The 15,563-nt window shown below is 43.5% G+C and overlaps 1 protein-coding gene across 3 annotated transcripts in view; it reads right to left on the bottom strand.

The window, feature by feature from the left end:
• Positions 1-12,459, bottom strand: part of VPS35L (VPS35 endosomal protein sorting factor like) — a 119,027-nt gene extending 106,568 nt beyond the window's left edge. For 2 of the 3 annotated variants that reach the window (XM_068525176.1, XM_068525178.1), the window contains exons 1-3: positions 12,359-12,439; positions 4,569-4,668; positions 1,888-2,055 (exon numbers count right to left, since the gene is read on the bottom strand). In XM_068525176.1, the coding sequence (XP_068381277.1) occupies positions 1,888-2,055; positions 4,569-4,668; positions 12,359-12,375 (285 nt within the window). In that variant the 5' untranslated portion in view covers positions 12,376-12,439. Of the gene's footprint in view, positions 1-1,887; positions 2,056-4,568; positions 4,669-12,358 lie in introns of all 3 variants that reach the window. The other variant, XM_068525177.1, reaches the window with a different exon arrangement.
• Between the last annotated feature and the right edge of the window lie 3,104 nt (positions 12,460-15,563).

Here is a 15,563-nt window from a genome sequence, read left to right as displayed (position 1 = left end):
TTGAATCTTTTAAAAAAGTATAAGCAACCATGGTGATGACAGATGATAACACAGTGTTGTATAAGTAAAATTGCTAAGACAGTAGAACTTAAATGTTCTCACCAAAAAAAGGGTAAGTATGTAAAGTAACATATGAGTTAACTCAATGGAGGGAATCCTTTCACAATGTATATGTGTATCAAAGTATCACGTTGCACACTTTAAATATCTTACAATTTTATTTGTCAATTATACCACAGTAAAGCTTAAAAAAAAAAGTATAAGCAGAAGGCAGACAATCCCTCACTGTAGAATGTAACAGATCTGTCTAAAGGTTCACTATGATAAAAAAAATCCAGGCCAATTCACCACAGATGGACAATAAACCTATCCAAAGATGCTCAAACTCATTAAGAATCAAGGAAAGGCAAACTGAAAGAGATCATTTTTCAACAATCAGAATGGCAAGATTTAAAATGACTGACAGTAGCCAGGTTGGCAAGGATGCAGGGGACAGGCACTCCAAAATACTGCTATGTTGATGGGAGTGTAAATTGGTGAACCCTTTCTGGAGAACAATCTGGCAGTAGCCATCAAAACCTTATGTATATGGGGACTTCCCTGGCGGTCCAGTGGTTGAGACTTCGCCTTCCAATGCAGGGGTTGCGGGTTTGATCCCTGGTCAGGGAGCTAGGATCCCACGCCTCGGGGCCAAAACACCAAAGCATAAAACAGAAGCAATATTGTAACAAATTCAATAAAGACTTTGAAAATGGCCCACATAAAAAAAAAAAAAAACCTTATGTATATGTTACCTTAAGCCAGTAATGAACTCCTAGGAAGTTACCCTGCAGAAATCCTTGCACGTAGGCACCAAGATCTATGCATGTTCAAGGACAAATGCGCCACTGCCTATACCAACAAACACCACACACGGTCTACGTGTCCATCATGGCAATTTAAAGCATGTTCCCAGGAATTCCCTGGCGGTCCAGTGGTTAGCACTCTGGGCTTTCACGGCCGAGGGCCCGAGTTCAATCCCTGGTCGGGGAACTAAGATCCCACAAGCCAAGCAGTGCAGCCAAAAAAAAAAAAAAAAAATCATGTCCTGTTCCTTACAATACAATGCAGCTGTTCAAAATAAGAAGGTTGTTCTGTAAGTACTAATATAGAAAGTTCTCCAAGACATATTGTCAAGTTTAAAAAAAAAAAAAGTATATACGTTAAAAAAAAAAAAAAAAAGTAAATAGCTGTGTGCAATGCCAGCAAAGAATGATGGTGGATTCTGAAGTCAGACTGGCCAGGCTTGAATTCCAGCTTGCACGTCACTTAACATCTCTGTTCCTCTGTGTGGACCTCTTTAAATGAAGCTTAGGCAGTATGAGAACTACACTTGGAATGCACTTGGAAAATACCTGCTACCCAGTTAGCTGATACTCTTATTATTGCTGTTGTTATTACTTATATATGAGTATCTATGTAAATGTTCAGAAATTGTTGTCATAAATATCTACGAAAATACAAAGAAAAAGTTGAAGAATATACATTACACTGATAACACTGATGACCTCCAGAGTGGAGAATAGAATGAGAACTGGTCAACTGGACTTCATCTGTAATGTTTGATTTTTTACATGAAAAATTAGTAAATTAGTTATGTAATTACATAAAAATAAATCCAAAATTAAGGGTATGAAAAGAGTGAAATGAAAATAAAGAATTTTAAAATGCTTTAAAAAAAAAAAAAAAAGAAGCAGCAGTTTCCAGGGTCTACACCAGCCTCTCACCAGCAGTGTCATTGAGTCTGCATTATTTGAATTGTTACAGCCAGAGTGCACTGCGTATTACTTGTTCAATGAAAATCCCCAACCCTGCACCCACAGGACTGACCATAGCTAGGAGGATTACCGTGGTAGCCGCCAGGGCTGCAGGGTCAGCAGAGGCCGCAAACATGGAGAGGGGGTCGGTCCCATCCAGGACGCTGCTCAGTGGGTCCACCACGGAGCTGGAGGATGAAGAGGACGTGGAAGAAGTGCTTCCTTTCCGGCTCACTTTCTTTGTCTTTGACTCTGTGACCTGTGGGGAAAATTTGTGGAGGTAAAATGGTAGTCTCCTATGACTTTTCCCAATGAAACACTCAAATGGGTTTTCCCTTGTTCCGTTATGAACTGACCATTCTTTTGCAGCAGGGACACTTATTTTTGTGACAAATTGATATGACTCGGAATCCCAGCTGTCGAGGAAGGGAAGATGAGAAATTGGGGTCAGGAAGGGAGAGACAGGGTCTTTGTGATTTAGAAGGTGATGCTATAACTGAATTCTTGATGCTATAACTGAAATCCTTCTTACTCAAAGTGTGGTCTCTGGACAAGCAGCATCCATATCACCTGCCAGCTCACAAAGCTGTAGACTCCCAAGCCCCACCCCGGACCCACTGCATCAGAATTTGCATCTTGCAGCAATGGTCTAGGTAGGGTAACGAACCAGCATACGAAAGATCCCAGAGTCGTCATACTTGAAGACGGTCTCAGTGGCTCTGCGTGGCCATCTCATCATCACAAAGCAGTGAGTGCCCGACTCCTCCCTTTCAGGAGAAGCGTGTATGTGTTAAGGAGCAAGCGGGGGTGTTGCGGTATGAAGCCATGTTCTTGTTCCACTGCCCCCAACCCTCCCCAACTTCAGATGACCAGACCGTGGTGAACCCCGGAGCCAAGAGGATCCGACCAGAGCCAGAGTCTGTCTGCTGAAAGTTTAGGATCAACATCCAGAAGGGCTAGTTAGGCTCCACTCCTTTTTAAATGAGGAAGCTATAAAAACCCAGAACAATTCCTGAGAGAGAGAGAGAGAGAGAGGACGTAACAGAAGGAAGGAGAGAGGGTGTTGGATGAAAGAGAATTTGGCCTCTGTCCCCGGTTCCTGGAAAGGAGACTCCAAGTCCTTGGAGCATCAGTCATTCATGAGCCCCTCAATCACACCTGAGTTTATGCTAATGAGAGGATGCTGAAAGACCAAACATGTGATTAGAGGGTTCGGACTTTCAGCCAGGTGATAACCCTCACTGTAGAATATAACAGATCTGCCTAAAGGTTTACTATGATAAAAAATTTTCAGGCCAATTCACCACAGATGGACAATAAACCTATCAAAAGATGAAAAAGATCTCACTTCAGCAGAGGGGAGGGAAGCCGGAGATCAAGTTCAGTCACGTGGCCAAGGAATCAATCAATCATGTCTGTGTAATAAAACCCCAATAAAAAGTTTGGACACCAAAGCTCAGTGGAGCTTCCCAGTTGAACACATGATGCACTGGAGGTAATGCTCACCCTGATTCCACAGGCAGAGGGCAAGGGAGCTCTGCATTTGGGACCCTCCTCCTTGCCCTATATGTCTCTTAATTTGGCAGGTCCTCATGTGCACCCTTCATAATAAAAATATAAGCACAAGTATTACACTTTTCTGAGTTCTGTGAGTTGTTCTAGTAAATTATCAAACCTGAGGGAGGTCTCCGGAAACCCTTGGATTTGTAGCCAATTGGTCAGAAGTGCAGGTGGCCTGGGGACCCCCAAATTTACAGCTGGAGTCTGAAGCTAGGGCAGTTTTATTGAAGACCATGCCCTAAACCTGTGGGGTCTGACACTAACCCTAGGTAACTTGGTGAAGTGCCTCCCACTGGCGCATGTTTGTTGTTCTTGTCTGCCTGGCATCCATTCCTCCATCTCCCAGGCTCAACAGTCCAAATTTTCTTTGGGAAGGCAGCCTTGCCTGACTCTCAGCTCTTAAAGGCCTGGTGGAGTGCACTCTGCTCCTGGTTCCCAGGGTAGGCAGGAGCCCCAACCCAACCAATCAGCATATTCTACACCCCAGTCACCAGGGTTGATTCAGGGAAGGACACGTAACCCAACTGGGCAAACAGAAAATGCAGAGGAGACACTCTCCCTGTTGTTGGGTTTGAGTTCCTGAGACTGGAACCAACTCACTGGTGGGTCAGCCGCAGCCACTCGAGCCCATGGGGATTTGAGGGGCCCTGGGAGGCTGAAGCTTGGTCTTGTGACCTCCTGCTTTATATAATCACCTCTGTGTGTTCTCAGGTTCTCCGCCATTCAGAAATGTCATGTCCTGAGTGTCCACTGGCATCTGTCAACCTCATCCCACCCATGATGACAACCACACAGCTTCTATTACTTGTTAATAAAAAAGTGCTAACTCAGATGAGACCATCTATGACTCTTGCTTGCCTTTTGTTTTGTTTTTTAAATAAACTCACAGATAGACTAAGCTGCTATTCAGGACAGCACCCTATATTAGTAATTAGAGTGATCTTAATATTTCAAATAGGCAAATTAAGAAGTATTTTGTTTACACCTCCAAATCGGGAACAAAGGCATCCCATATGCATGACCACCTCACTAATATGAGAAAGGGAAAAAAAATGATGGTGGGTGAGACCAACACCACAAAAAAAATGGGGCAGAGAACAAACTGGTTGATTTAAATATGCAATAGCACTGGCAAAATGAGAATGACCCAGGAATACTGTCTATAATTTTATGGAATAAGAATGTCACAGAGGGACCCTTGACAAAACTTACAGTTATAGGTTTCAGTGGGTGATAGTCCCCAAATTCCAGTGGTACAGCCTCCAACCGGCATGATGCAAACTCAGCCTTGTAGTTCCTGTTCCTGGAATGCCTGGTAAACAGCAAAACCCAGAAGCCAATTAGTTGGAGATGCATACACCCTAAAAACTTTTTGCTGAGACTTCCTCATTGATGAGACAGTTTACAGTGGAACAGTATTTTTACCAAGACCAATAAGAAGTGGTAAATTAAAAAAAACATTTTTCTTTAACCAGTTTGAAGGTAAAAGGAGCTGCCGAGGCAAACAAGACCTGCGAGGACAGACGCCAGAACAAAGGGAAGCTCACTGAAGGGAAGCCAACTTTCTTGCCCAGCTATCTCTCACAGAGCATTTTGATTCTTGGCATGGGACAAGAGGCTAAAGCCAGGCAGAGGGCAGCTGCTAGGGGGCAGAGCAGCCAAAGAAGCTTTAAGGAAAACTCACAGAGGGCTGGAGAGATAAACTAGGGTTCAGGGTTATGGAGACAGCCAGGGCTCGAAGGAAGAGCTTCTGAAGAGAAGGCAGGGCAGAGAAGTGAGAGATTAGGTCCTGGTTTCCCCTCAAAGTATTCTCCAATTAAGCTGTGGAAGAGCAAGAGGAATAAGCCAAGTAGATGAAGAGCAGACAGTTTTCATCAGTCTTGCGGAGGCTTATTAAAAAGTGAAGGGATTAGTGAGAAGGAACATAAAAGGGGAGGGATCACCCGCATTGAAGCACGGAGAGGAAAAAAGATGAAAAGCACAGAAGAGTGCATAAGGGACATGAAGAAAGGTCTCACGCACATACAATTTGAATTCCAAAGAAGAGAGAAGGAACAGGCAGAGCAGTATTTGAAGAGATAATAGCTAAAAATTTTCCCCAACGAAAGAAAGACATTGATTCACAGATTCAAGAAACGCTTGTGCCCCAAGCAAGACCAGTACAAAAACAAAACAAAAAACAACCATACTTAGGGCCTTCATAGGAAAATGGCTAAAAACTAAAAAGAGAGGATTTCTTAAAAGGAATAAAGATATTTTCAAAGGACAACAGTAAGATTATTATCTCAGCACAGAAATGAGAGCCACAAGACAAAGGAATGATACCTTTAAAGTACTGTAAGAAAATAATTGCCAACCAAGAATTCTAGACCTAGTGAAACTACTCTGTGAACATTAGGGCAAAAGAAAGAAGTTTCCAGTCAAAGAAAAAAGGAGAACAGCAGCAGCAGCAGAACCACACCTTAAATTTCTTTAAATGCTGAAAGTAGAAGGAAAATGATCCCAGCTGAAAGCAAAAAATATATGCTAACATGTATGTGTGTGTGTATATATATATATATATATGCGCATGTGTGTACATATGCATATATACTATATATATACTAAAGAGCATATAAAAGATAAAGGTGTAGGTAAAACTAAATATCGACTACAAAAAATAACTTCTTATGGTGTTTAAAATATATATAGAATTAAAATGCATGAGAACTAGAACATAAAAGGCAGGAGAGGTGCTACAATCTGAATGTGTGTCTCCCTAAAATTCACAGGTTGAAATCCTAACCCACAAAAGGTATTAGTAGGTGGAGCCTTTGAGAGGTGCTTACATCTTGAGGGTACAGTCCTCATGAATGGGATTAGTACCCTTATAAAAGAGGCTCCAGAGAGCTCCCTAGCCCCTTCCACCATGTGAAGACACAGTGAGAAGGTGCTGGCTGTGAACCAGGAAGAGTGCCTTCACCTGACCATGCTGGTGCCATGATCCTGGGTTTCCAGCCTCCAGAACTGTGAGAAATTAAATTTTGTTGTTTATAAGTAAACCAGTCTGAGGGACTTCCCTGGTGGTCCAGTGGATAAGACTCTGTGCTCCCCATGCAGGGGGCATGGGTTTGATCCCTGTTTGGGGAGCTAAGATCCCACATGCCACACAGCACAGCCAAAAAAAAAAAAAAGGAAAACCAGTCTGTGGTATTTCGTTACAGCAGCCCAAACAAACTCAGACAGAAAACTGGTACCCGGAGTGGGGTGCTAGTATAACAAATATGGAAGCAGCTTTGGAACTGGATAATGTGGGTAGAGGCTGGAAAAGTTCTGAAGTATGTGCTAGAAAAAGCCACTACCCTGAATGGACTGATTATCCAGTGATTATTGTGAGGGCTCAGAAAGAAGAGAGGAAAGCTGTAGAGAAAGCCTCAACCTTCTTAGAGAATACCTAAGTGGTGGTAAACAGAATGTTGGTAGAACCGCAGAAGGTAAAGGTCATTCTGATGAGGCCTCATACAGAAAGGAGGAACACGCTTTTGGACAACGGAGGAAAGCAATCCTTGTTATACAGTAGCAGAGAGACTGGCTGGGGGCTTCTTTGGTGGCGCAGTGGTTAAGAATCCGTCTGCCAATGCAGGGGACACGGGTTCGAGCCCCGGTCTGGGAAGATCCCACATGCCGCGGAGCAACTAAGCCCGTGCGCCACAACTACTGAGCCTGCGCTCTAGAGTCCGCGAGCCACAACTACTGAGCCCACGTGCCACAACTACTGAAGCCCGCGTGCCTACAGCCCGTGCTCCACAACAAGAGAAGCCACCGCAATGAGAAGCCCGCGCACTGCAACAAAGAGTAGCCCCCGCTCGCCACAACTAGAGAAAGCCCGCGGCACAGCAATGAAGACCCAATGCAGCCAAAAATAAATAAATAAAATAAATAAATTTATTTAAAAAAAAAAAGAGTTTGGCTGAATTAGTCTGTGTCCTGGTGTTTTGTGGAAGGCAGAACTTGTGAGCCATGAAATTTGGATATTTGGCTGAAGAAATTTCTAAACAAAGTGTTGAAGGAGCAGCTTGGCTTCTCTTGAATGCTTACAGTAAAATTCAAGAAGAGAGGAATGACTTAAAGACAAAATGGCTCACCAAACGGCAAACAGACTTAAAAACCTGGAAAACTTTCAGTTTCAAAGAGCACAGGAAGCTGGCCCCTTTGTTTCCTTGGCCTCCAGATGCCTTGAATTCATCCCTTCCATGCCCCCCCACTCCCACCCCCATTCTCAGCTTCTTGACTTCATTAATATGTGTATGAACCCCAAATCTAATTGTGCCGTGCAATTAATCATCTTTACTCAATAAGCCCCACCTACCCAGACACCTAACACAGTACAAAAGAACTGAGATCCCATGTAATTTCGCTTCCATCCCTTTCTAAATAAATTTCGCTTTGAGTGTAGGAAAGGAGAAAAGCTAGTTAACAATATAGACCAGCCTCTACTTGTTTTTTGTTTTTAAAGGAAAACCCCTACCACAATACACTGCCTAGTCCCTTTGGGTTACATTTACTAAATATACACTGTCTTCATCTTCCAAAAATATTTCAGTTGAGTTCATTTATGAAATAGTCTTCCAAACTCCTTTTAATATGCTACCAGCCAATCTTTGATTTATAAAACAAACAAAACCCCAAAGAATAAATTGGAAGTCTAGTCATCAACAGCCATAATGGAGTTTAAAAAATCAACTTATACTTTTCCTCCTTTCAGATCACTCTTAACTTTATCAATAGAATTTTGAAAAGTTAATTTAATAGAATGAGTAGAAATGTAATCTGACCTGAAATTCAACTGCAAATGTGTTTTTCATCACTATAATAATTATTAACAAATCAACAGCTAAAAAACGTACAATATCAAAACAGCAATATGACTTGATACACAACAACCAAATATCAGTTCTCATTTATTATGTGCTTATTATTGTTGGAGCCCACAGCGGGCCACCCCAAAATATGGCATATTGATTATCTTGAATTAAAGTTACTCAAGAAACTTAAGAAAGAGCTGATATAGAGGGACACTCTGACCCTCCTCTCTGTCTCCCTGAAGGCAGGAAATAAGTCTCCCCTGTGAAAGGTGCCCACCTGCATCTGGAGGTAGAAGGACACCCCTGTCGCCAGATGGGGAACTCAGGGCCAAGAAGCCTATATAAATGAACCTTGTTATTTCTTTAATACCACAATCCTGCTGTTTAGATTCTTCACTAATTAAGCACCCAAAGCCCAACTTTCTTTGTTCTGTCAATTCCCCACAAATTTATAGTTTCTTTGTCTAAAAAGTATAAAAGCTGCCTGTTTCAGCCACTTCTTAGGTCCCGTATCTATGAGACCTCCAGAACACACAAATTAAAATTTGTTTCTTTTTCTCCCATTAATTTACCTTGTGTCAATTTTATTATTGGTCCAGCCACAAGAACTCAAGAGAGTAGAAGGGGAAATTTCCTCTCCCAGACACTATATACCAGGATACAGGACAAGCCCTTTACCTCTATTTCCTCATTTAATCAATCCTATGAGGTAGGTACTATGATTATGCCCATTTCTCAGACGGAGAAGCTGAGGCTGTTGGTTAACTTGTGAGAGGTTAGCAAGTGATAGAGACAGATGCAAACTGAGGCACCCTGCCTCTAGGATTCAGTAGTTCCACAGATCATCTATAGGTCAACTTGAGAATTTGAAAAAGCAATTGTCTCTTTCTTTTTTTTTTTTTTTTTAAGGACTGAGCTTTGAAATGAATTTTTTTTTTTTTTAAGTGTGAGGGGAGGGAATTCTTTGGGGGAAAAATACTGCTTCTGGAAAAACCTTTTTAAAAAAAGAAAGAGGGCTTCCCTGGTGGCGCAGTGGTTGAGAATCTGCCTGCCAATGTAGGGGACACGGGTTCGAGCCCCGGTCTGGGAAGATCCCACATGCCACGGAGCAACTAGGCCTGTGAGCCACAACTACTGAGCCTGCGCGTCTGGAGCCTGTGCTCCACAACAAGAGAGGCCGTGCACCGCGATGAAGAGTGGCCCCCACTCGCCGCAACTGGAGAAAGCCCTCGCACAGAAACGAAGACCCAACACAACCAAAAATAAATAAATAAATATTTAAAAAAAAAAAAAAAGAAAGGAAAGGAAACATTTACCCTTGCTGAAAGTCCATGTCAAGGTGCTATTTTGATTTTTCAATCATTTCTTCCATTATTTCCTCAAATTTGCTCTCAGTTCCTTAATGTTTCCTACAGGTTGAGATGTTAAAAGCATTTTCTTCCATGCCTGGGTCTTTGGTAAGGCTACCAGTGACCTCTAGTGGGCATTTTCTCAAAAAGCCTTAATTTTCTTCCTGCGAACATAGCTGATAAACTGGTAAAAATACCCCCAACTCCCAGCAATGCGAAAGGGTGGTCTGGCTCCTTGGCAGCTGCCACAGAAAAAAAGGCCAACATTTCATACCTCCACTCCTAGCTTGGTCTGGCCTCTGGCTACTCCAAGTGTGAGTCACAGATCACCAACAAGGGCATCACCTGGGGAGTACTGAAATACCCCTACAGAATCAGGGTCTGCATTTCACCAGAATTCCCAGGTGACTATTTTTAAATTATTTACATTGGATAACATGAATGTGTAGAAATCCTATTACCAGTTACCAAATTAATCTCCTTATACTGGAAACACCAAAATCCACTAACTGCTTTTTAATTCTCAAGTGACTTTTTAATTACTAATGACATAATCTGGCCAGTTTTTTATCCCCCAATCACAATATACTCCCCCTCCCCAATAAAGTCTTAAAATGATGTAGAAATTCTGACTCCAAAGAATGGTATTTTTAACAGTGCTATGACCATAGGACTGAACAGGAAATGTAATCCACAGTGCACTGGACATCTCACAGGTGAGGTCAGTAATAACAAAAAGTGTGGGTGAGAAGAGGCATGCTGGGGAGACCCATGACAACACAGCAGGACTCAGGAACCCTGCAACCCAGGAATCTCAGCCCAGGACCTAGACTGTAGGGCCATATGACAATAATGATTAAGATCAGAGGTTTGGGACTTCCCTGGTTGTGCAGTGGTTAAGAATCCGCTTGCCAATGCAGGGGACACGGGTTCGATCCCTGGTCTGGGAAGATCCCATATGCCGCAGAGTAACTAAGCCTGTGCGCCATAACTATTGAGCCTGTGCTCTAGAGCCTGTGAGCCACAACTACTGAAGCCCGCGTGCAGCAACGAAGACCCAACGCAGCCAAAAAAAAAAAAAGATCACAGGTTTGAGCTCCAAACCTCAGTGCTCCTTGCAGGCTATAAAGCTAAATGAACTGCTTCATCTTTCTGTCTCCACTTTCTTATCTGAAAAATGGGGTTTTTAGGAGATGAGATGTTGCACGTTCAGCACTTAGCACAGTGCCTGGCACAAGATAAAGGCTCGATAAATGTCAAATTTAATGACAGAAACACGTTTCTCCTCTGAGGGCCTCCTCAGTTTCCTCATTCATTCCAAAAATATTACTCAGCACCTACTATCTGCCAAGCTCCATGCCAGGCTCTGGAGATACAATGATGGTTAAAACTCAGCCCATTTAACTTAAGAAGCATCAAGTCTAGTGGGCAAACTGAAAGATGAACACATGCTACAGACAGAAATGTTTAGAGCACAGTCAGACTAGGAACTGTGGAGACTCTAGATACTAAAGGGCTTATGGCACCTCTCTCTGTAAAGTATACCAAAGGTAAAAATGCACTGGGATTAAACAGCATCCTTCCTGGATCTTCTGATTACAAAATTCCAGCCAGATAAGTGCACTGAAGCTATATGTTTTGGCATATAAGCTTTAGTGATTCCCTAAAAGGGGTTTTGCATGACTAGGTCAAAGAAAATTCAGGGCAGATCATAGAAGAACTCACTGGCATCCAATCCTGATTTAGCATACGAAGACTTTTGAAGGAAGACTCTTAAAGAGTTAGACACGTGAAGGGAACACGAGAAAGACCGCTGTTTATCAAGCATAAAATCAGATGTATCTGATTATTTCTAAGGTCCAGAGCTGTATATTTTTTCATTTGATCACTCACTCACTCATTCAATGTAAAACACTTCACATCATTTGCACAGAAAGATCAAAAAATAACCTCCCTTTCTCACGTGCCCAAATAATTCCACTACTACCATCACAACTTGCTCCGGTTCTTCACACACTCGTAGCAGCAGCTGGAGCCTGAAGCGCCAATCACTCCTAGCTACTCCAGCCACAAGAGCCCGACAGGCCCATCAGCCTTGGAACGCGCCATTAGCTTCTTCTTGATGACCTCCTATTCATCCTCCAAAACCCAATTTAAGGCTCTTCCTCTTTCAAGCCTTCCCCAAGCCGCCAGGTGTGCCTAATCCCCAATGCCTTCTTTGGATATCCTTCTATTCAGAAGCGTATCTGCTCCACTAAACTGTCAGCTCCTTGAGGCCAAGGAGTACGTCTGAGGGTTGTGCATCCTGAATGCCCAGTGCAGGGCCCTGCACAGAGTAGGATGAATGGCAGCCATTTCACAGATGAGAAAAGCAAGTCTCCTCTAGATGAGCCCAGTCATTCAGAAAACAGCCAGGTCTTCCGAGTCGTCCAGACCAGAGCTGAGGCCACCATTTTCTGCATCCAGCTCCCCCCAGAACCCGCGCCAACTTCTGGGAAAGCGGAGGCCGGGGAACTTGAGCTTTTTTTAGGAAATGAATGGAGAGGGGGGCGTGGAAGGTGCGGGGAGGGGTAGCGGAGGAGAGGACCAAGATCCCACCCGTCCGGCTTCAGGGAGGTCCTCTGAACCCGGGTAGCGGCCGGGTATCTGTGGTCAAGACCACCCGGGGATGGGGTGGGAAACTCCACCAAACCCAACAGAAAGCAGTTCACACACTCCCTCGCAGAGACACACACCGAGACAGAGACAGAATCCCAGAAACAACCAACGACACCACCTCCCTTAAGCCCAGCCGCCGTTTCCTCCTTACCAAGGAAAGACCGCCATCTTCCCAGTCACATGACCGCTAGTTCTTGGACCGCCAGCCCAATTCGCCCTTCCAGACCACGCCCCGCCCGGCCGCCATGTTTGTGAGGGGCGGTCGCCCCCCTCGCCGCAGGGCCAGGGCCGCCATGATTGTGAGGGGCGGGGCGCCCTCCCGCAAGGCACGGGCCTTGCCGCTCGGGCCGCCATGATTATGAGGGGCACTGCAGGCCTGGTGGCTGCCGCTGCTACGGCGCTGACATGAGCCGGGAGCTTGTGGCAGGTGGCCGCCTGGCCAGCCGGCGCCCCCTGGAGGCGGTGAAGAATCCAGACACCCGCGGAGAGAAGACGCTAACCGCGGCTGGGGTGGGAAGAGCGTCCAGCCTGCGCAGGCGTGCTTTTGCGGCTCATTAGCGGTTTGGCTGGGTAAGCCACGCCCCCTCTGCAGGACACGGCGCCCACCTCCGTGCACCGGGGAATTTAGGCACTTACCGTACCCACCTCCCAGGACTAAACCTGGGTCTCTAAGGGCTGCCCTAGATCCAAATGGGACAGCTTTCAACTGGAACTAAACTAACTGGAGAAATCGGGGTCAGCATTTCACCCCACTTGGCGAAGCCGTACGTTTCTATGAAGGTGGATGTCCGTTTCCACTACAGAACTTCCGTGCTCTAGTCTAGTTTTCTCTGATTAAAAAAAAAAAAAAAAAAATCACAGGATATTTTAATAAATGGTTGCCATAGTAAGCTTGTGTCACGCCCTGTGCTGAACACTTTGCGTTCACTCTTCATTTATTCCTCACTGCAAACCTCTGAAATTACGGCAACCGGGATTTGACCTGACTACTAGTTTAATAGGGGAGATCTGACGGGGGTGACTGTTGGTTAACAGTTGGTTAATCACAAGGCAGCATCTGATCCTCAGGTTTTCCCCTTTTTCTTTAAAGTGTCTTTTCTGGCAGGAGGAGGTCAGAAAACCACACTCTCAAAAATCTCCTCAGGAAAAGGCAATAGAACATACCCTAACCCTCTAATGGAATACGTAGTTTATTTAGCACGCTGAGTCCTAGTTTCTTCAGCTGTGAAGTTAGGATAATTCTGACTGAGGTGAAGGGAGATGATTATCAAATGCCCGGCAAATGGTCAGCACTCAGTTGAAGCAGTACATCACTCACTTGGCAGGCTAAAAAATCATATTGTAACTTCTGCGACCTTCCTGTTTTCAGAGCTTTTCTTTCCAGGGCCACAGACGATGCAGTGTATCATAAAGCAGGGCTTCTCCCGTTTGAATTGCACAGACTCACCCGGGGATCTTAAAGGCAGGTTCTGATTCAGCTCTGGGGCAGGGCCAGGGCTTCTGCATTTCTAACAAGTCCCCGGGTGGCACTGCTGCTGGTCTCTGGATGCAGAAGGGGCTGTGATCGTTGTGGGTGGTAAAGGGGGGAGGGGCACATAACGCAAGCAGCGGCAGAGCAACAGCGAGCGCTCCTCAGCACATTCAGCCACACCCACTGACCCTGAACTCTGTAATAATATCAGGCGTGTTACACAGATAATGGAGGTAATCCTGAAACAGTCTGTTAAAGTGTGAAAAGGGATTCTTCCCACCATAGGCTGGGAAGCAAAACCACGCTTCTGGTGGCAACTATGTCAACCACCTCAAGACACTGCGTTGAGAGCCATAGAGAAACTGACCAAAAGGGAACAGATTAAATAAATAAGTGAAAAGGTAATATTTTACTGTCAGGTATAATTTTGGTTAGACATGATATCTGTTCTCAGAGCTGTCTTTAGAACCTAACCGATGTGACTCCACTGCACCATACCCCAATCTGATTTGCTGCATTCCATGACTCAAAGTCTCCTTTGTTTCTTAAAATTATTTTTATAACCTACATGTATGCCCACTATGGTCTGTTAGAGATAGCATTCCAACTTCACTTGCTTATTTTTTTTATAACTATTACTCTTCATTTGGGGGTAGGAGGGGGATTGTGTGTGGTTGTTCATGGGACAGTGACACCTGACAGAAAAAAAAGATCTTCATCTCCAGAATGGGTCCTTGTTTTCAGCTCAGTATGAGTAATAAAGAGTTCCCAGTCATATTCATTATTATTCCCAATGTACATAATAAACAAGAGCAAAGGGTGGCCACTGGAAAAGGGAGAGGCTGTTCTCACACTGCCTCGTAGATGATCAAATGTAGTATCTCCTCGATAAGAGGTAAAAAAGAGGACCATTGGACTATGCTCACATTAGATGATCAGGCAACAGCAGTGGTTGGATTCTTAACGCTGTGCAAGTTAGCAGCTTGGTGTGAGCTTCAACCTTAGCATTCTCTCCCATTCGATCCTTAGCAGGCCTCCGGCTAAGACATTTCCAGCTCCAGTGAACTTTTGCCCTCTGAAAAGTCCAACTCATGCAAAATCAAATGCTGGGGGGCTAATGTTACAGCTTACATATTAAATAGTGGGATATACCTTTCATGGGTCTTGTAATTGTAAAAAATTATCATATTACAGTATTAATGTCTTGGCCACATACTTTTCAAAAGTCCTTTCTTTGGTAAATAAAAAAGATCAAATGAGATTTCCTTTAAGATGAAAAGTTTATTTTGCCTTTTGCCTAGAAGCAAAACTAGTGAAAATTAAAATTAAAGTATAAAAATAAATATAATTTACATTCATGGACATTCCACTCAAAGAAAAAATAACAAAACTAATATATATAAATAAAAATCCATTAAAAGCACAAAACAATGTCTGGCACTTTTATGAGAAAAAGCTGTGAACATTAAAAAATTTGTAAAACACACAAGCTTTTATCCTTTAAAAAAACACTCAAGTTTTGCATCCTTAATCTAAAACTAGTTTTATCTCTGAAACATACTATTCGTTGTAGCCAATTTGCATTACTGTACACAAAACTTTTAGCATCTATCTTTCATACTGGAAAGACCCACAAGATCTGAGTAAGCTGTATCCTGAGTTTTCAGAATGATAAAGCACAATTTATCATATTAAGAAGATAATTTTGATACACTTTGCCCACAAATATAAATTGGTAACTCAGATATTTTTGACTGTGTTCTATTTCTAATTTCTGATTCACTCATTAAATAAATGATACATCTCAATAAAGAAAATCAGGTTTACACCCAGAGTAGATTACTATTTTCTGTCTACAGCTGGATGTAAAAGTTAAATTATAAAT

The sequence above is a fragment of the Eschrichtius robustus genome, chromosome 16 (assembly GCF_028021215.1).
Source record: "Eschrichtius robustus isolate mEscRob2 chromosome 16, mEscRob2.pri, whole genome shotgun sequence".
Taxonomy (NCBI): domain Eukaryota; kingdom Metazoa; phylum Chordata; class Mammalia; order Artiodactyla; family Eschrichtiidae; genus Eschrichtius; species Eschrichtius robustus.
Note: the sequence above shows the minus strand (reverse complement) of the source record. Positions and strands in the feature narration are given on the sequence as shown.